Below are 21,777 nucleotides of genomic sequence, written 5' to 3'. Positions count from 1 at the left end.
TGGGGGAGGGGAGATGGGGAGAGACCACCTCAGGTCTTCCTGTTGGGGTGACGACAATGTTCTGGAATTAGATAGTAGCGATGGCTGTCTAACTCTGAATATACGACAATCACTCAATTGTACATTTGCTTTAAAATGTGCATTGTATGGCATGTGACATATCCCAATGATGCTGTGAAAACAAAAACAAAGCAGGTGCAGAGTAACCTGGTACAGGGTAACCGCGTTGCGGTAAAAATGAGCGCGTGCTGAGGTGCACGTGGTGGTGTCCCCGTCAGAAACGAAGGGGAGTGAAGAAAAAGACAAGGCAGTTGGTCCAAAGCATGAACAGACCATGAACCCCAGCCTCTATGATCCTGAGACTAGAAGAACTAGATGGTGCCCGGCAACCACAGCCAAACAACAGGCCTGTAACATGAACAACCTCAGGGAGGCCCTCACTCCCTAGTGCATCAACCAGATGAGATGCCAAGGGCAGCAACTGCCCCTGGATAAAGCTCAGAGGCAGGAAGGGACAGGAAAGAAGGATGAAGGCAAACAGGAGCCACATGGAGGAAGAGGGGAGAGCGCTGTTACACAGAGGGGGCTGCAATGCAGTCACAAAATAAAACGTGTGTGAATCGCTGAATGCAAAACCAATCGCTCTGTACACTTTCACCCAAATCAAAATAAAAAGCAAAGGACCCCTAGGAAGAATCTGGAACACGCTCCCCAGACGTCCCCGGGGAGACAGAGACTTTGAGCTGCACACAAACTGTGCGCCTCACATGTTCTGCGAGGAGCTTTGTTACTGCTGTGATCCTACAAAGGGCCAATCTGGAAAAACGACTACAGCAAGGCAGCCAGCCAGGGCTGAGGGCCAGGTGCCAGCAGTGCCGCGACTGCCTGGCCAATGGCTCAAGTGGTACCAATGGGTGTTGAAGACCAGAAGCTACTGGGAGAAAGCCATTCCGGTAGGAACTTTAAGGTGGGGGTTCTCAGCCAGGGTGACTGCTCCCCGGGGTATTCGCCAATGTCTGCAGGCTGCCGTGGTTGTCATGCTGCTACTGACAGCTGCTGAGTGGGGACTAGGAATGCTGCTCAATGTCTGACAGGCACAGGACACCCCAAAAAAGGATGATAAGACCAAAAACACTCACTGCCTGGAGTCGATTCCGACTCACACTGCTCCTAGAGGACAGAGGAGAACTGCCCCCAGAGGCTTTCCAAGGCTGTCGATCTTTACAGAAGCAGACTACTGCAAATTCCTCCCATGGAACAGCTAGTGGGTTCCCACCACCATCCTCTGGGTTTGCAACTACGTGCTTTAACCATTGCACAACCAGAGCTCTTAACAAGGGATTTGTAGCCCCAGATGTCACCAGTGTGGTGGCTGAGAATCCTGGGTTCAAACAGAAATTCTGCTTTGGGGCTGTGTCTGTACCACCCGCCCACGTCCTCCCAACACCTTCAGCAGCAACAGCACATGATGACGGGCTCGTGTCATTCTCCAGAGCCTTAGCTCACACACCCACTTGTAGCAAGTTTTGCAGTTTCCCATTGACAGTAAGGACAGATAGAGCCTCCGTTTTCAAAGACATATAAGAAAGCGACTGAAAGAGGAAAATGTCTGTTCAGGCAGTATGGGGAAGTCAGGGCTAAGGAGGGGGGCTGGAAGGCCCTGTCCCGCACAGAAGTGGGGGAGCTGTCCTGGAGCTCGCCCGGCCACCACTGCCCCGCCACTCACTGACGAGTCAGGCGGTACAGCTCTGACACATGCCCTAGGTGTACCTCAGTGAATCGCTGGGAGCCTCAAACCCCACCTGTCGTCCCACCTCAGCACACCACCAGGGAATGGCCAAATGCCAAGAGGCCACTAAGCAGGTGCAGCCTCAGGCCAGACTCACCCCCAGTTCACCTCAGCAGTGGGTGCAACCGCTTGTCTGTTTACCCCTCCCGCCCACCCCTGCCTTTGGGAAGCTGCCTTCTCCCACCCCACAGCACCTGCCCCACCCCCATCCACACGGGCGATGAGCAGGACACCCAAGCTAGTGACACACCCTGTAGGGCTTGGAGCCCACACACAGCACAGGGCTCGCATGACCTGGTGGGGCAGAGGGCCCAGGAGCCTGCCCCAGGTCAGGGGCTGCCTGTGCACGTCTCCCTGTGACCTTGACGGCGCTGCCCACAGTTCAGGAAAACTGCTGCCTCACTCCACTCATTCAGGCGGCTTCTGTCGCTTGCCACCAGAGAACCCTGACCAGCAAGCACACCCACTGCCCAGAGCAAACACCACCACGAGGGCTTCACCACCTCTGCGAGTTTAGAAACTCCAGGCCAGGTCCTACACCGCACCATGCCCGTGACCTCCAGCGCGTCCTCCACGTAGCTCTTTAATGACATAGGACACGAACACCTCCTCTGAAAGGAGCCCTGATGGCACAATGGTCAAGAGCTCAGCTGCTAACCAAAGGCTGGCAGTTCAAACCCACCCAGCACCTCCACAGGACAAAGATCTACTCGCGTCAAGATTACAGCCGAGGAAATCCTGCGGGGCTGCTCCACTCTGTCCTATACGGTCACCATGAACTCAATCAACTCAACAGCACTCAACCACCACCACCTTATTTTACAAAAACTAAATCATTCAGCTAAATCAAAGAACCCAGACACAAAAGGCCGCACACAGCATGACTTCGTTTCCAAAAAATACATCCAGTAAAGCCCTATCCACAGACGAGAAGCAGAGTGGTTACTAAGGGTCAGGAACAGGGATCCGCTGTAAACGGGCAGGATCCCAGTGAGATGATGGAAACATTCCACAACGGGATGTGGGTTGTGGTGATGGCCACCCAACTCCTCAATTCAGTCGAGACCACTGAACCCCGCGTACCAGGGCAGACCTGAGTCCGCAGCATTTCCAACGCTGACTTTCTACAGTAGATCACCAGATCTTTCTTCCAAGGTGCCGTGGGGTAGACTCGAACCTCCCACCTTCCTGTTAGCAGTCCCACACACCACCCAGGGGCTCCCACATACACATAATGGTGCCGTGAGAACAAAATGAAGCAATCCCCTCAGCACGGGCATCCAGGCTGTTTCCAGTGGTTATAACAAAACTGAGGTAAGTTCCCTCCCTGGGCTGATGACAGTGACACCCGCGGTCCCAGGCCCTGCCAAGTGCAGCCCTGTAGCCCAGCAACAGCACAGGGAGCCTCTCCCCCTCCCGAGCCCGGCGCTGTTGCCACGTGCTCAGCCCTTCCTGGCGGCGAGCCACCATCGGAGGAAGGGACTCTAGCGGTCCCACTGTGCCTGGCCTGCCCCGAGGGGAGGGAATTCAGGAAAGGGGCCAGGAGGGGCTTGTCCAGGAGTGTCACCTCATCATCCTTCCACTCTGAGAAGTCCATCTTGAAGGAGGGCAGGGAGAACTGCTGGCCAACCCCTCTCTTGTAGTGCACTGTCTCAGACTGCAGGGCGGCGCTTTTGGGGCTGTACCTGAGGGGCAACAAGAGAGAAGGGCGGAGGGTGAGGCTCTGCCAACACCACGTCCCTCTGGGCCACATCGCAGTGAGCCGTTCCTGCTGGCGGCTGCCCAGGACCCCCACCAGCACACACCCCCACGCAGGGCCAGCACCCACATTCCTTTTGGGGACAGAGTAGAAATTTCCCACAGCCCCAAGTCCATGGCCTGCTCTTGGGGGCCAAGGAAGGTGGCACCCACAACCAGGCAGCACTATCCCTGAAAGGCCCTCTGCAGGGCTGTCACTGCCTCATCCTGCTGGTCACACGGCTGGGCTGTCACGTACCTCTAACCCTTCCAGAACCCACAACTGCTAACAACTCTGCTACCTTTTTCTGCATGGCCTGCACCCCTCTACCTGCTTTCTACAGCTTGGTTCTTTCCTGAACAAGCACGTCCAGCATTCATAGGTGCCAGAGCATATGCTGCGGAGCCCCTCCCACACTACTCCTGGCCGCCCCCTCTATCCTTGAAGCAGCCGGGCATGGCTCCAGGACAGGCTGGGCACGTTCATATGCCTGCAGGCCCTCTCTCCCCTAAGGCCCAACAGTAGCCTGCACACACACGTGCACGTACACACATGCACACCCCCACCGTGCACTCTCTCCACTGACAGCCTAGTGCTGCTCCCCAGTCGCTGTGCACACAGGCGTCCTGCTCTCAGCACCAGTGAGAGAGGCTCCAGCCGACCCCTCTCCCAGCTGAGGAAACAGGCGCAAGAAGTTGCGTGCCCCAGGCCACTCTGCAGGGACGGGTCAGGGCAGGATTCCAAGGCTTGGCTCACCACCATGGTACCATCCTGAGACCCCGACCTGGCTTCCGAGTGGTCCCACCCCCACGGGGATGGATGCACACATTCTCACCCCACCCTGCTTCAGGCCCCGCTGCATGGAGCCAGGCCTGGGGACAAGGGGGCAACACAGAAGGGTGGCCTCCAAACTCTCCAGGCCAACAGCCCACTACCCAGAGGGAGTGAATAGTTGGACCTGTGGCCTCAGGACCATGGTCACGGGATATCAGGCTCAACTGGCATAACATACTACACAAAAACATTGTTCCACATCCTACTTTGGCAAGTAGCGACTGGGATCTTAAAAGCTTGCAAGCGGCCATCTAAATGCAATGATGTGTCTCTCCTCGTCCAGAGCATAGAAGAATAAAGAAAACTAAAGATGTATGGAAATAATTAGTCCAAGGGACTGGCACACCATGCGATCCTCAGCTTATATGACTATGAGACCAGAAGAACTAGATGGTGCCTGGCTACCAATGTCAACCACTCAGAGGGGGATCTATGTAGGAGATCCTGGAAAGACTAGAAGAGCAATGTGGAACAAAACTCAAAATTGTTAAAAATAAAAAATAAAAAAAAGGGGAGGGGGGTACCAGTACCAGATTTGCTGGTCTGATAGATAGAGCGTGATGGAACCCCTGAGACTATGGCCCCGGCTGCCCTTCAGGTCTGGAATTGAATCCACTCCTGTGGCTTCCAGCCAAACAAAAGACAGCATATGAGCTGAACATTTCCATTAGGTAGATACACTCCTTGGAGAGAACAATCATGGGAGAATAGAAGGGCTGTGTATGAACAGGCAGAAAGATCAGGGGGCAGGAGCAAATGGGAGGGAAGGACATAGGGAAGAGGTAACTAGGGAACTATGGGAAGAAGTGGGAGGGGAGCTGTTGCACTGTGGGAAATTGTAGTCAATGTCATGAGACAAAGTGTACGTGAACTGCTGTATGGAAAGTGAACTTGCTCTGTAACCTTTTACCCAAACCACGATAAAAATTTAAAAAAAAAAACACTAACTCTCCTGGCCAGTAGGAGAAAAACCTCATCCAAACACTCAAGTTAGAACACAGCTGGACGCAGGGCTGGAGGCCCTGGGTGAGGTACACAGACAACGCACTCAGCTAGTCTTGGAAAAGGCTAAAGGCCTGAGCCCACCCAGAAGCACCTTGGAAGAAAGGCCTGGTGATCTACTTCTGAAAAGGCCTGCCTCTGAAACCCTCTACTTCTGAAAGGCCTGCCGCCGTGAGCCAGAGCTGGCTGCCTCTAAGGCAGCTGGCCTGGTGGCAGAGCTGCTGGGGCCTAGCTGGACAGACACACGCAGAGGGAGCCCCCGCCCCGGGCGGTCTGCCTGCCAGGTGCACAGCCTCACACAGCCATGCCGTTCAGGAACTCCTCAGTGGCCTGGCAGTAGATGGTGATGGCCACACGGGCGTCTGCGTCGAAGGTGAACTCCAGACTGTAGAGGACCCGGGGCTTCTCACTGTCCTCAGTGGGGCTGTCAGCGTCGTCTTTGTACCTAAGGAGAGGAGACAAGGGGTGTCCACAGGTCAGCAGGGCCAAGACCACCAGGCTGATCTGCTGCAGGGGCGCTGGGGGCCAAGAGGCCTGCATGGCTGCTGTCTTGATGCACTCAGCTCTCTAGCAAACGTGGAGGCTGCCTCCCATCTGGACAACAAGGCCCAACGGCCAACAGCCCAGCTTTCCTTCCCCTCCTCCTAACCCAGAGAAGTGAGTCCCTCGGAGACAGCCCAGGTGCCACACACGGATTGTTTCAACCCCAGTACTGACACGCGGGGGCACTGCCGACGTGCAGGCCTGAGGTCCTCCTCACCAGAGGTGGGGCCGCCCCGTGCACTGCAGCACCTGGGACACCCAACACAGCATCTGTCTGGAACCTGCACTCCTAGCGGGGACAGGGGGCTCCGAAGCCCCACCTGGCAGCCCTGGGACCAGCGGGGAACACACCCTCGCCACTGAGTGTGTCCAATGACCAGCACGTTCCCAGGGTCCAGCCCGGAGCCACGGGGTCACAATGCACCTTCTGTCACAAGCTCCAGGGGGTGCAGGTGGCCTTAAAGCTTGAGAAACATGCCACACGAATCCTGGCTGAGTATTGGCCTGCTGGGAGGCTGTCCCACTGTGCCCACCTCTAGGGCCACTGAGGCTAGGTCTCAGGTGGTCACAAGAAAGCTTAAGGGGCTTTTGGTTCCCTAGACCTGGGCCTCCCAGCCTCAGCACTGTTGACACTTTGTTCTGGATCATTCCTTGTGATGGGGGCGGCCTGTGCACTACAGGGCACGGAGCTCCATCACTGGCCTCCACCCCCAGACGCCAGCTGTGACAGCCAGGCATGTCCCTGGACCGTGCCCGGTGTCCCCAGGGGTCACAATTGCCCCCATGGGGGCTCCTGGGCTGAAGGGTTGAGTTCCACAGTAGACCCTGCCCATCTGACCTCCCCGTCCCCTCCCCTCTGGCTCCGCCCTCGTCATCCCTGCACCCTCCTGAAGCCACAAAAAGGGAGCAGGGCCTCCACGGGCCCCCAATGCCTGCTCTCTTCCCAAGCACCAGACAGAAGGCTTCTGCACCACCCAGGGTTCCCGAGCCGGCCCCTCACCTCACGAGCCGCAGGGAGTCCTTGCGGATGTTGACCAGGCTCCTCAGGGTCTTCACCGGCTCGTGGGGGGCGGGAGTGACGTAAGGAAACTAGGAGGGAAAAGCCCAGTACCCCAGGTGACCCCAGGAAGCGGCAGGGGAGGGAGAGGCGGCAATGACCACAGCGAGGGTCACGGCCCATGGGTCTCCTGGGCACAGGTGCTGTGCGAGGGCTGCGCGAAGGCTGCGTGGTCATTCTCCCTGTGCCCGTGGGGAACGCACAGGCGACCCGGCCAGACGCAGCAAAGCCAGGAGCAGACCACAGACAGCCTTCACTCAAGCCACTCAGCTGGGACCCCCTGGTTCCAAACGACTCTCGGCAGCCTAAGCCCAGCCAGAGGGAGGAAGGGCGTGAGGCCGGGGCTCCCACAGTGTGTTCTGCTTGGGAAACACAGGCGTCCACTCAGCCCATGAACAAGCAGTCTCTTTACACAATGACAGTGGGTCCCCCAAAGAGATACGGTAAGTCCCAGCCCCTACAGCTGTGAACACGAACTCGCCTGGGGAAGCAACTAGAAGGCAATGGGTTCTGGGGCCGCAGGTGTTCTCAGTTCCAGGGCACACTGGGCAGATGACCCTAATCCCGCCCCAAGTGGTGTCTAACAAGGGGAAACAGAAGGGTGACACTCGGGAGGGTGGCAGGGAGGGTCCCTCCACAAGCCAAGGAACACCCAGGGCTACGAGAAGCTGAACGAGATTAAAAAAAAAAAAAAAAAGGAGAGAGAGCGTGGCCCTGCCAAGGCCCTGAATTCAGACTTCTAGCTTGCAGAACCAGGAAACAGAAGTCCACTAACCCCCACCAAACCATTCACATACAGTGCCTTGCAAGGGCAGCCCTAGGAAACGAACACGACAGGAGGTCAACAGAGATTTGCAGACAGTACACACAGACACACACAGAGACACAAACACTCCGGTGAAATGTGAAAAAGCTGGTGGGCTGTGTCCACGCCAACTCCTACTTGTGATATGCACTAGCGGTCACAATGGGGGCACTGCGGGATGAGCACAGAGCTTCCTCTGTCTTATTTCTTACAGCTTCAGATGAACATGCAATCATTTCACAGTAAAGACAAAAGAAAAAAAAAGGAGGAGAAAGGAAAGATTTACAGAGGCCTGTGTGAGCCAGGCCCTACCCTGAGTCGGGGTTGAAGGCACAGGGACATGCACCATCTCGCAGACTCTGGGTCTGGCTCTGCACTGCCCAAACTGGGTGGCTCGTGCCTGGGCACCCCGCTGTGCACAGCAGGGGGTTCCTTCCCACCCGGTGCAGCCCCACCCAGCCACAGCCTCTCCCCGGGACCTGCCCAGAGCGTGCTGTGTCCTCTCGCAGCTCCCATTCTGTCGCCTGTTTGGTGGCCCTCATGCAGGTATTTGCTCCTTCACTATGGGCAGCCCCCACCAGGGAACAGACACAAGCCCTGTCCCATGTCCTCAGCTCCTAGAGGTGGCTGAGGTCCACAGCAGGTGCCTAACATGCACCGAACATGTGACCAACCGGGTGGCGCCAACGGTTTATGCTTGGTGTTTCAAATCCACCCAGTAGTGGTCCTATGGAGGAAAGGCCTGGAAATCTATTTCCGTAAGATTCCAGCTCTGGTAGTGTAGTGCCTAAGGCACTTGACTGCTAACCAGAAGGCTGGTGGAAGGAAGATGGGGCAATCTACTTCCGTAGTGATACTGCCTCAGAAACCCAAGGAGGGGTCGCTAGGAGTTGGGTCCGACTTGACGGCACATAACAACAACTACAACAAGATTTCAGCCACATGACAACCCATGACGCACAGTTCCACTGCAACACACGTGGGGTCACCAAGACTCGAACTTGACAGTAATGGGTCTGCTGTTTTGATTTGGAGAAACTTTGCAAACACACTCACAGCCATTGATACTTTCCCCCTGGAATGGGATGTCTTTTTTGGGGGGGAAGAGGAAAAGAATACAAAAGGCTGGAATCTGCTATAAACTGGGCAAAGCTCAGAGCCTGGACACACTGCCGGTTCAATAAAGGCAGCTTTGTCTCTCAGTAAATTGCCGTGACAGTCAAGGTGGTGGCGCAGTGGTTAAAGTCCTCAGCTGCTAACCGAAAGGTTGGCAGTTTGAACCCATGAGCCATGGGAGAAAGACGTGGCAGTCTGCTCCTGTAGAGATGACAGTCTTGGAAACGCTATGGTGCCGTACTACCTTGTCCTGTAGGGTCATTGTGGGTTAGAACTGACCTGATGGCAGTGGGTTTGGTTTGGGTTGAACCTGTCCCCCCACGGTTCTCCAGCCCCGGGGGGGCAGTGCCAAGACATTCCCCATTCATACACGCTCAGCTCAACCTCCCAGCCCTCCGGGGTAATTGACAGCTCACCAGTTTTGGGGTGACCCAGGGATCACCATCCTCCAGGCCAAGACACAGAGAAGCTGAGGGCAGGGACCTAGCCACGCCTTCTTGTGACCCCGTGGCACCACAAGCAGCTACCTTCAGCCCCAACCCCGCCCCAGCTCACCTGGACGGGGCGGTTGCCCAGGAAGTTCAGGTCCATGTTCTCGCCAAAGAGGTAGCCTTCAGGGTGGGGGGTGTCAAATTTCTCGCCACCCATGAAGAAGTGCGAGGCAAAGTAGTTTCCTATTAGAAAACACAGGGGTTGGTTATGGGGTATGAGGCTCTGAACAGCCCAAGGGCGCTGGAACGCGAGAGGGGCCCTGTCTGAGAAGCCCCCATTTCTGGAGAGTTCGGCAGGAGTTAGCCCACACACTGCCCCTCCTGCTCTGCTCTGGCCAGCCCAGCCCTTGTGGACTGTAGTCATCTGAGCCCGTGTGGGCCCCCACCTGGTCCCCTGTGGGAATTCATGAGCCCCCCACAGATCTGTGCGCCCTTCTTAAGAGCTTGGCCCCAGTGACCATAAGCTCAGCCAGGTCTACAAAAGCAGGCGGGGAGGTCAGGCAGCTCCTCCCTCCCGGGGAGGTGGCCTGGGGCCACAAGTCTAGCTGACCTGATCTCAGGGAACATAAGAGGTGCCCACCCTGAATCCACCCAGTGGACCAGCCACCAGAAAGCACCAAGGCAGGTGAGAAAGACTGAAGCAACACCTCCTCCCTGGGCCAGGCAATGGTTCACAAGCTCAGCTGCAGACTGATCTTTATTTGCAGATGACATGATCCTATACAGAGAAACCCTAAGAGACTCAGCAAGAAAACTACTGGAACTAATTGAAAGGTTCAGCAAAATATCAGGATATATAAGATCAACATACATAAATCAGTTGGATTCCTCTCTATCAACAATGAGATCTCTGAAAAGGAAAGAAGGAAAACAGTATCATTTACAATAGCTACCAAGAAGATAAAATACTTGGGAATCAATCTTAACCAGGGACACAAAAGACATATAGAAAACTACAAGAAATTACAAGAGCTCTACATAAATGGAAGAACAGATTATGTTCACGGATAGGAAGACAATACTGTGAAAATGTTGAGCAAGATGGTAGAACTGGCAGACAAGCTATACAGACCCTCTCAGACAAAAAGATAGGAAACCAATTGAAACAGATACAGAAGATAATCCTGGAACCTCGAGCTTTGAAGAGAACGATCAAGAAGTGGATTAAATACCAACTAGTAGAAGAACCTGAATGAAAACAGTGAACAAGGAGACAAACAGCTGCAGACTGTTGGCTATCCTGATGGCACGGCCAGTTTGCATATTTATAAGTGGTATTATGATCTGGGCCGCAATCTAAGAATTGGTGCTGTTTGCCAAGGACTCCATGGACAACTGCACTGGTGGCTGATGACCAGAAAGGAAAATAGTAAACAAGGAGGCAAACTGAGCAGTGGACTTTTGGCTGTCCTAAGGGTGCAGCCATTTTCGGTATTTGCAAGCAGTGTTCTAATCTGAACAGCAACCTACGAACAGGCTCCGACTGCCAAGGACAGCACAGGCAACGACACTGGAGGCTGACGATTACAAAGGTGCGGTATTTCCTTTGTCACTCTTATATCCCACACGTTCTTGACAAACAGAGGTGCGGCTATCCCCAACATCCACCCACCTTTTGGACCTACAGGAATTCCATCCAAGTCTGGCTGCCCTGATGGAGCCTGGGGGCCCCGCCCTTGCCCCCAAGTTTTGGTTTTGTTTTTTATAAAATTATTCTTTTTCCCCTCTTTATTCCTTTTTATTTCTTCTTTTTCCCTTCTCTGGTTCTTTTTTTTTTTCCCCCCTCTTCCCTTTTCCTGGTTCCCATCTTTTTTCTTCATTTTGGTTTTTCCCATCCCTTTTCTTTCTGTAGTTTTCTCATTTTGTCTTTATTATTCTTTTACTTGTGCTCTTTTCTCTTATTCTCCCTTCCCCAAATACTGTAGGGATTTTTCCTCTTTACCTTTCTTTTGTCTTTTAAAAATATTTCTTCTCATTTACTGCCTTTCCTTTTTTTTTTTTCCCCTGAGATTGTTCCTGTTTGCTTATGCAATTTGTGTTTTTGGTCCTCTTGTTTTTATCAGTTTAAAAAATAATAATAATAATAATATACATATATTTATATCTCAGAAGGAAAGTTGGGCAATCTACTTCCATAGTGATACTGCCTCGGAAACCCGAGGGGTGGCTAGGAGTTAGATTTGACTCGACGGCAATGCATTTTGGATTTTTTATATATTTATATATATTACTGTTTTTACATCTGAGTGGGAGACAGCAACTGTGCCCATACAACCTGACCATACCCTCACCTCCTGCAGCCCCACTGAGTGAGGGCCACCACTTGATTCTGCACCAACTGATTAAGGACAGATGGCGGCCAATACCAGTCTAACTCACCCTTAACTGCTCTTCACAAACAGCTAACAGAGATCTGTGCACACACTCTCATTCTCTATTACACCCACCAGGAGACAGGTGTCAAGTGAATAAGTGCTGCTAACCAGTGAATAGAGGAGCACAGTGCCATGCTCACTCAAGATATATCAAAACAAAATAAAGGGGAGGGAAAAAAAAGAAAAAGAAAAGAAATCAGACCAACATACAATCACCAATAAAATATAAATACAACAACGTCACAATGTCTTGGAGATAGCTGACCATCCCAGAACACACAAAGAAGCAAGATAAAGTAGTTGAAACAAGGGACCAGGATATAAGTCCAGAAAAACCTCCTGGAGGAAGCAGCAGCACTGGAACTCAAAAGAAAGAATTAAAAATAATTATATTTAGGTGCTTTCAACAAATTGAGAGGGAGATCAAGGAAAACATTGACAAAATTAAGGAGAACAAAGACAAAACTCCAAAACAATTTAGGAAAATGATTTAAGAACACACTGAAAAAATAAATGAAAAAATCAGACACAGTATAAAAACTACAAATAGAAATCCAGAAGATTGATACTAAAATTTCAGAAATAGATAACACATTGAACAGGCAAAGGAATAGAATCATTATCAATGGAAGACAAAATTAGTGAGACTGAAGTCAAATACCTCAATACTACTTTGGTAAGGGATCAATCAGAAAAAAAGATCAAAACAAAATGAAGAAAGCCTAAGATTCATGTGAGATACCATCAAGAGAAATAACCTACATGTAATCAGAATTCTAGAACAGGAAGAGACAAATAAAACCACAGAGAAAATTGTCAAAGATTTGTTGGAAGAGAATTTCCCTGATATGATGAAAGATGAGAATAAATCCATCAAGAAGTCCAACAAAAGCATTGACCTATGTCAAAAAAAAAAAAAAAAGTCCAACAAACCCCAAATAGGATAGACCCAAAAGAAAATCACCAAGACATATCATAAACAAACTCATCAAAACCAAAGACAAAGAAAGAATCCTGAAAGCAGCCCAGGAAAAACAAAAAGTTACCTACAAAGAGCAACCTATAAGACTAAGCTTTGATTTCTGGGCAGAAACCAGGCAGGCGAGAATGCAGTGGGATGATATATATAAAACCCTGAAAGAAAAACATTACCAACCAAGATTTATATACATAGTGAATCTGTCCCTCAAATATGATGGTAAATCAGGACATTTCCAAAAAGGAAATTAAGAGAACTTGTTAAAACCAGACCAATCTTCCAACAGATGCTAAAGGGAGCCTTTTGGACAGAGAACTAACAACAGCAAACAACAACTGACCATGAACACACTTGATGACATAACCCAGAAAACAACCCAGTTACAGACGCATCCAAAGTAAAATGAGCTGAAAACTGTAAACAGGGAACCAGAGAAATCAATAAATGAGTGAGGACAACTATTTATCCCCAAAAAGAGAGATTCAATAGTATAGTTACAGAACTCCAAATGGTGAGGAACTCAAGACAATTGTGAGATAGAACAGACTGTTTTAAACTTGGGAAGAAAACTGTTAAATCACAGGGTAACTTCAAAGTTAAATAATAAACCTTTGTATCAAAACAAAAAAGAGGGTAGGTACAAATATTTAGCAAATACTAAAACAATAGCAACAACAAAATTCATAAACAAAATGAACTCAGCACAGAAAATTAAATGGAACAAGAAAATTTGCAACACCACACACACAAAAAAAACCAGCAAAATGACAACAACAAATTCATACTTGTCAATAACTACAATGAATGTAAATGGATCAAATGTACCACTCGAGATGGAGAGTTGCAGACTGGATAAGAAAACATAACATATCAATATGCTGTCTACAAAAGACACACCTTAGAACACAAATAGACTAAAAATCAAAGGTTAGAAAAAGATATATCAAGCAAATGGCAACCATAAAAGAGCAGGAGTGGAAATATTAATTTCTGATAAAACTGACAAAATTTTAAGACAGAAACCACCATAAGAGATAAGGAAGGACATTATGTAATGATTAAAGGATCACTTGAACAGGAGGACATAACCCTAAGTTATTGTTCCGGTTCCCTAGTACCACTCTGATAGGAATATACTACAAATGGGACGGCCTTAACAAACAGGAGTTTATTCTCTCACAGTTTGGAGGCTTTGAGTCCAAGTTCAAAGTGCCACGCTCTAGGGGCTGAGTGAAAGCCCCTTAACCTTCGGTTGCAGCTCTGCCTCCTCTTCCTGGCCCACTGGAGCTAGAGGCATTTTTTCACTCAGACAGCTGCTGGCTGATGACGCTGGCAAACCCAAGGCTGACAAGTAAAAAGGCACAGTCCCGATGTTACCAAACCACACGGTAGGCCATTAATTTAAGTCCATTGTAAGTCCCCAGGTCAGCAGAGCACGGCAGGCTGCCGAACAACGACATGGCGACATGCAGGGTCCAAGCGTGCCATAAGCTAGAGACCATTCCCAAAGCTGTTTTTTATATACAGGAAGCAGACCACATACACAAAGCAGCTACTCAGCTGCTTGTGGTAGATCCCACCATGGAGCTGATTGCCAGTCTCATCATGGGGAATAACTACCACCAGCTGCCCAGCCACTCAACCAGGCTCGGCCAAGATGACACACAAAGATAACCAAAACAATTCCACCCCTTGTCAACTTGGCATTTGTACAGCTCTTCATCTCTAAATAAAGACCATTATAAAGTCATACCTACACCTAACATAATACAACTAACATGAATCCAATCGATAACACACCAGCCCCATTCCACATCGTGTATTTTATACATAGGTAATACTCACAGAATCAGTGTTGTCTTCTGCGGGGCACTCCTCACTTTGGAACTAAGCCCTCTATACCCACACAGCATAAGGTCATGGGGACAAGAAGTAAAAATTTTGTGAGTGGGTCACTGGTGGCAATAGTGAGTGGTGCCACTCTCAGGTCCAACTCTTGATTCCTGGACTCATGGATCCTGGCTACGGGAGAAACAGCACCATGCTTGGGACACTGGTTTAGAGCCTACATACCCTCCTGGACAATGCCCAAACTACACAGTATTGCCACCTAGCTGGCACCATAATTGTGTCTTTAGAAGATTATTCCATGCAGGTGGTGGTGACTGAGCAGAGCTGTGAGCGGGCTCCAGGGCTCTGCTCTAGGTCTTCAGCATGTCGCCAGCTCTGTGACCACTCGGCAGACTGTGTGGCTGTCACAGGGCACTTTCTAAATGTGTGCTGTTAGATTCATCGAGTCCAGTCCGACTCACAGCAACCCCAAGTGACGGAGCAGAACCGCCCCTCAGCTTCCCCAAAGCTATGGTCTTTACGGCAGAGCTCACTAGGGCTTCTCTCCCGCAGAGCCACTGGCTGGGTTCATACCGCCAACCTTTCAGTCAGCAGGCGAGTGCTTAACACATTCATCACCAGGGCTCATTAAATGTGTGTCAGACTTTAATTTAAAATGTAAGTGTGTGTGTGTGTACATGTGTGTATTTTTTAAAGCGCTGAACTGAATCCGATTTCTTCTTCGATTTCCCCAAAGGCACTTGCTCGGGGACGTTACAGTGAGTGTCAGTTCTGGAAGGCAGGAGACATGGTCAACAGAGAGCTCTGGCGACACCAGTGGACCCAGGGCTGACTCTGCGAGACCCGCCAAGGCTGACCCCTGACTGAGCCACGGGCCAAATCAAAGTGCACTGGATCAAAGGGCGGAGAGGTGTGTTCTTTGCAGCCTGCTCAGATCTTACTCCAGAAATAGGGAGACAGATATTGCCGCCAAACCAAGATGTTCCAAACCGAGTCTCCACAAACCGCTCTCTCCCTTCACATGAACCAGCTGCCATCAAGTCAGGCCTGACCCGATGACCTCGGGTGCATCAGTGTAGAGCGGTGTTCCACAGGGATCTCAGTGGCTGAGTTTTCAGAAGAAAATGCCAGGACTTTCCTCCGACGGGCCTGGGTGAACTCACCCACCAGCCTTCAACAAGCAGCTGAGTGTGTTAACCGTGTGCACCCCCCAGGGATTCCCCTCGTCACCTAGCTCCCTGATGAAACAAGCCAACGGGTATCTTTCACTAGATCAAGGGGCCCCTCTCCCAAACTGTCCCCTGCCTCATTCTACTGCCATCTCCTTCCTGGGGCGCAGGGGGTGGTTGGGCCCGGGAGCTGCGCAGATGTTGGAGCAGCTGGCAGGAGGACTCAGCATTCTTTAGTGATGCCCCGAATCAGGGCTGCAGGCATGGTGCCCACAACCCCATGGCTGGCTTTCACTCTACCAACCAACAGACATGTGACTCACACAGAAACAGATGAGCAAAAATGCCAAATGGGACATGATGCTATGCAAACGTCTGGCCTGGGTGGCATTTGGTCTGGTGGGATCAGGAGATGGGAGTGATCACCACCATCAGGTCAGCCAGGAAGTGCCAGGCGTTCCCCGGAAAACTGCCCAGCCAGTAAAAAGCAAGGGGCACTTCTGGACAAGGCTGGGCTTGGTCCGGCCTGGCCCCTGTGCCTGGCCCCACTCACCCCATTCAGTTCGTGTGGACTCACCAAATCAGACCTGAAAGGGGCCTGGGAACCAGAGGCTGTCCCTTCGGGTGTCAGCTGAGGAAACTGAGCATCCAAACCCCTTGCCCAGAGCAATGCCCTGACTCAAGGCCATAGAGTAAGCGACTGGCAGAGCTGGACAGACTGGGCTCTGAGGGATGAATCCTGAGCTCCACTGAACCGCCCAACCAGCCCCTGCCACGGCTCAATCAACACACTTAGGAGGGTTTGTCTGTCTGTGCACAGCTATGAAACTCAAGCCTCTTAGATGAAGCCAAACTGATCATCACCTTTCTCAGCTGTCTTGGTGGAAGGGCATGCTGTCAGTAAAATATAACATGTGAGGAAGAAAACACAAGTGTGTGCAGACACAGCTCCCCAAACTAAGTCTCCCTGAGTCCTGGGTACCCCAGCCACTACCAGCCTTGGAGCCACGCCAAGCTATGGGATGGAAGCCCGGGGTCAAAGGCCTAGGCCCCGGCCCCGGCCACCAGGCCCCCTGCCCGTGATTCTAAGGGACAGTTCACCTCCTGGTTTCCAGTTTCCTAAGCCTGATGCCTGCCCTCCAAAGGCAGGAGGCGGAGAAACTCTGGGGTCTCAGGTGGTCAGGGACACGACAGCAATGACACAAAAAAAGCCTAGAGTCCAGCTGTGCCAAGGCAGGAACATGACCCAAGGGTCCTGGGACCCCGCGATGACCCAGAGAGCCCCACCAAAGCCAGGAGGGAGTCTGGGCAGAGCGTCCATTGATTTACCCGTTTGTAACACACTGGCCGATGCCCAACTCTCATTGTGAGCCCCTGACCTGCCAGGTACATACATCCCACCCCACACCTCATCCCCTCAATAACCCGAGATGTGAGGCCTTTGATTACTCCACATTTTACAGATGAGGAAACTGAGGCACGGTGAGGCAGTAACTTGCTTGAGCAACATGGAAATAAGTAGCAGATTCTTTGTCAAAACCAAGGGGTTCAGTCTGATAAAGCCTGGTGAGACCCCTGGAACTCCGGGCCCTAGTTACCGTCAGGAATTGGACTCACTCTCGCGGCTTCCAGCCAGACAAAAGAGAAGGTATACTGGGTGAACATTTATATCAGGGAGATACAGTCCTTAGAACGATCAATCATGGGAGAACAGAAGGGCAGTGTTTGCACAGGGAGACAGCGCAGGGAGCAGGAATGCACAGGAAAGAAGGGCACAGGGAAGAGGTAACTACAGGGAGGAAGTGGGCAGAGAGCTGCTGCACTGTGGGGATTGCAGTCAGTGTCACGAGACAAAATGTACATGCACTGCTGTGTGGAAAAGGCATTTGCCCTATAAACTGTCACCCAAATCACAATTTAAAAAAAGAAAAAAAAACCCAAGGTGTTCACCCCAGAGTGACCAGTTTTTCCAGCTGGCTGTTTCCGTGGCATCTTTGAGGCCTTGGGCCCCCTGGGTCAGCAGGGCCTGGGAACCTTGGGCTCTGCTCACTTCACACCCTGAAGTCCTGGTGCTCATGGCCCAGAAGACCCCAGATGAGAGGAGGAGAAGGGAGAGAGGCCTGCCAGGGAGGAGGAAGTCTGCTTCCCGGGCAGGCCCCCGTCTCTGGCTTCTTTTGAGCCCCCAAGAGCACCTGGCTGCAGAGAAGGTCCCCATGGAGGCCGAGAGGCGTGGGAAACCCCAGCCTCCTCCAGAAAGCTGGGGACCGGTGGGGGCAGCAACTTCTCTGGGTGAATTAAAATACCGAGCGTTCCAGAAACTGCCCAACTGTCCGTCACGGGACAAAAGGACCGACCCCACACGGTCCAGCCACACAGCGGGCTGCTGCTCGGCCACAGAAAGGAACACCGTGCGGATTGACGCTAGGCCACGGAGAACGCGCGCCCGAGCGGAGTCGGCGCCACACCGAAGGCCACGCACCGAATGCGTCCACCCGCATGAAACGTCCACAAGAGGCAGACTGGTGGCTGCCCGGGGCTGGGGCGGGAGAATGTGGAGTGACGGCTAATAGTGCAGGGTTCTTTTCTGGGCGATGATGATGTTGGGCTGCACAGTGGCAATGGGTGCACAGCCTGTGTCTATGCCAAAGGCCTCGTTTATACACTTCACAACGGTGAATGACGAGGCAGGTGAAGTCTCAGTGAAGCTGTCACTAAGGCGCCCTGGTGGCCCAATGGCTAAGCTCTCACCTGCCAACTGAAATGGTGGTGGTTCAAACCCACCCAGGGCCCGTAGGCGAGAACACCTGGGGACCTGCCCCCATAAAGATGGCAGCCCAGAAAGCCCCGGGGGCAGTTCTCCCACCGTATATGGGCACTGGGAGTCACAAGTCAACTCAACGGGCACCCAACACCACCAAAGCTGCGGCTATTTTTGTTTTTTTAGTTTTTAATGATCTGCTCCCCACTGTTCCCCTCCTCCAGAGGGACAGACCAAGGCCAGGTCACCACGTTCAACACCAGAGCATTGCACTGTCCTGACTGCTGGGCGCATGATTTCAAAGAACTGAAGGAGGGCGTGTGACCCTTCCGCAGGCCTGGTGGGACAGAGACATCTGGAGAGAAGGATGGCTGGCGTCAAAGCCCAGCACAGCCCCTGTGCATGAGGCCGGGCTGGGCGGTCCCAGGACAGACAGTCCTCACTGCAGTGCACTCACTGCACTGTGCTCCACAGATACCGTCTGTTTCACAGGTGGAAGGTTTGTGGCAACCCGGTGTTGGGCAAGCCTATCGGCGCCATTTTCCCAACAGCATGTGCTCACTTCGTGTCTCTGTGTCCCATTTTGGTCATTCTCACAAAATCTCAAACTTTTTCATCATGCTACTAAACACTGAATAAACGACAGCGTAGTGCCCAAGGCACTTGACTGCTAACCAGAAGGCTGGCAGCTCAAACCCACCAGCCACTCTTCGGAAGGAAGATGAGGCAATCTACTTTTGTAGTGATACTGCCTGGGAAACACAAGGAGGGGTCGCTATGAGCCGGGTCTGACTGGAAGGCACGTAAAAACAACAACAACAACATAGTGTAAACGCTGCAAGAGCTCCGGTGGCGTGATGCCAAAGGCATCTGACTGCTAACCAGAAGGTTGGCGGTTTAAACTCACAACCCGCTCCATGGGAGGCAGATGGGGCAATCTATTTCCATAAAGATTTACCACCTAGGAAACCCAATGGGGGTCACTATGAGTCAGAATCAACTTGATGGCACTGAGTTTGGTTTTTTGGTTTTTATAGTGTAAGCGTAACTTTTATATGCACTGGGAAACCAAAAAACACACGTGAGTCACTTGATGGAGATATGCATTTTGTTGCAGGGTTTGCAATCCAACCTGCGATGTCTCCCAGGTCTGCCTGTACCACTGAGCTGACTCAATACCAAAACCACAGCCACTGCCATCACGTTGAGTCCGACCCACAGCACCCCTAAAGGACAGTAGAACGCCCCCACAGGGTTTCCAAGGCTCTCAATCTTCACAGAAGCAAAGCTCAAACCACACCCACTGCCGACAGGTCGTTTCCAGCTCACAGCGCCCCTAGAGGACCGAGTAGAAGTGCCCCGCAGGGTTTCCAAGGCTATGATCTTTAGGGAACCAGACTGCCTCAACTTTCTCTCATGGAGCAGCTGGTAGGTTTGCATCACTAACCTTTTGGTTAGCAGATGAATGTTTTAACCACTGCACCACCAGAGCTCCTTACTCAACCCCACATACAGCAATAGTTGGTCAAGGACTCCCAGAAAAACTATGAACAGTCCCTCAAGTCAGCATAACCTGTCACGTGCAAGGACCAGCGTGAGAAAGGTAGAGTCCTCGGAGCCACTCTTTGCTCCATGGAGCCCAGCAACAAACACGCAGAGCCCCAGCCCTCTAGAGAGCAGGCACCTCCCTAAAATGAAGATGTCCACTAACCAGAGTTCACAGTGTGGCCCCAGTGCCTGTGGCAGGCTTCTCACATACTGCCCCCAGTCCTACCCCCTGTGAGCACCAGAGTTCCCAAAAAACACAAATTCTCTGATCCACAGTCTCACAGCCAAGGAGGGAAGCCAGGCCGGGGCCCAGGTGCCCAATTCCCAGAGCCCCTGCTCCCCCTCGCTCTCCTCAACGGAATGCAGTGGGGGCACCTTCAGGGTAGGCACTGCGCTCTCCCGAGGAGAGCCACAGGCCCCCGTCACTCTCTCAGACCAGCAGCCAGAAGGACACTTCAACAAGGCTGAAGACCCCTAGACAAAGTGCCACACAGGATGGAAGCCTCTAGAGAAGAGGAATCTATCAGTGGAGGGGCTGCAGCCACGAGGTCCCAGCGAGGGCCGGCAGCGGAGGCCAGTGGCAGAACCAGGGCTGGAAGTCGGGCGCGACCTGGGCTAGGCTGGGCCCATGTGACCCTGTGTCACTCCTCTCTCTGGGCCCGAGTCCGTCCTCACCTCGCTGTAGATGAGGGTATCTCAGACAACCACAACACTGCCCAAGCTTCAGAACTCACCACAGGCCTCCCGCTGTAACTGGACAGAATTACTCATTATGCCCACTGTTTTCCTCAACATCAACTCTTAGAGAAATGTGAACAAAGGAAACCACATCCTGACCGGATTTGGTAAACCTGTATCACTTGCTTGAAATAGGTAAAATTACCTTAGAAATGAAAATTTAAAGATGAGTTAGAAAATGAGAGATCTAAATAAACGAAGAAAGATGTCACGTTCATGGATTGGAAGAGTCAGAGATGGTGACTCTCCCCAAATTCATGTATTTAGTAACATAATCATCATCAAAATTCCAAGTTAATTCCAAAGTTTGTACAGAAATGCACCCAAAAGAGTTTGGAAAAAGCACAAAGCTGGAGGGCTGATGCTACCCATTTTCAAAACTGACTAACAAGTGACAGTAAACAAGACGGGTTTACTGGTGTCGGGACGGACCAGGGTTTCCCAACCTCGGCATGGCTGACATCTTGGGACAGATCATTCTTTGTTGCAGCCACCCGTCTGTTAGTTTGTCGGACTGTGATGGCTTCTATGTTGCTGGGATGCTGAATGCAATGATACTTCGAATCCCAGCAGGGTCACAGGGTGGACAGGTTTCAGTGGAGCTTCTAGACTAAAAGAGCCCAGGAAGAAAGGGCTGGCGATCTCCTGAAAGTTAGCTGATTAAAACGTTACAGATCAACCATTTGCAGAAAAATGAAACAAGATCTGTACCTTACACCATAGACAAAAACGAACTCCAGATGGATCAAAGACTTAAATGTGAAACCTAAAACTATACAGTTCCTCAAAGAAAAACTAGGGGCAAATTTGTTGTTGTTGTTATGTGCCGTCGAGTCAGACCCGACTCATAGCGACCCCTCCTTGGGTTTCCGAGGCAGTATCACTACAGAAGTAGATTGCTCCATCTTCCTTCCGAGGAGTGGCTGGTGGGTTTGAACCGCCAGCCTTCTGGTTAGCAGTCAAGTGTCTTAGCCACTATGCTAC

The 21,777-nt window shown here is 51.7% G+C and overlaps 1 protein-coding gene across 1 annotated transcript in view; it reads right to left on the bottom strand.

Annotated features, from left to right (window-relative positions):
- Nucleotides 1–21,777, bottom strand: part of MGRN1 (mahogunin ring finger 1) — a 68,327-nt gene that overhangs the window by 29,353 nt on the left and 17,197 nt on the right. The window contains exons 2-5 of the mRNA XM_042780772.1: nt 9,440–9,558; nt 6,907–6,995; nt 5,662–5,808; nt 3,357–3,474 (exon numbers count right to left, since the gene is read on the bottom strand). Coding sequence (XP_042636706.1) covers nt 3,357–3,474; nt 5,662–5,808; nt 6,907–6,995; nt 9,440–9,558 — 473 coding nt within the window. The remainder of the gene's footprint in view (nt 1–3,356; nt 3,475–5,661; nt 5,809–6,906; nt 6,996–9,439; nt 9,559–21,777) is intronic.

The sequence above is a fragment of the Orycteropus afer genome, unplaced genomic scaffold (genome assembly GCF_000298275.1).
Source record: "Orycteropus afer afer isolate SDZICR_OR568_19922 unplaced genomic scaffold, OryAfe1.0 scaffold00061, whole genome shotgun sequence".
Classification (NCBI taxonomy): Eukaryota; Metazoa; Chordata; class Mammalia; order Tubulidentata; family Orycteropodidae; genus Orycteropus; species Orycteropus afer.
Note: the sequence above shows the minus strand (reverse complement) of the source record. Positions and strands in the feature narration are given on the sequence as shown.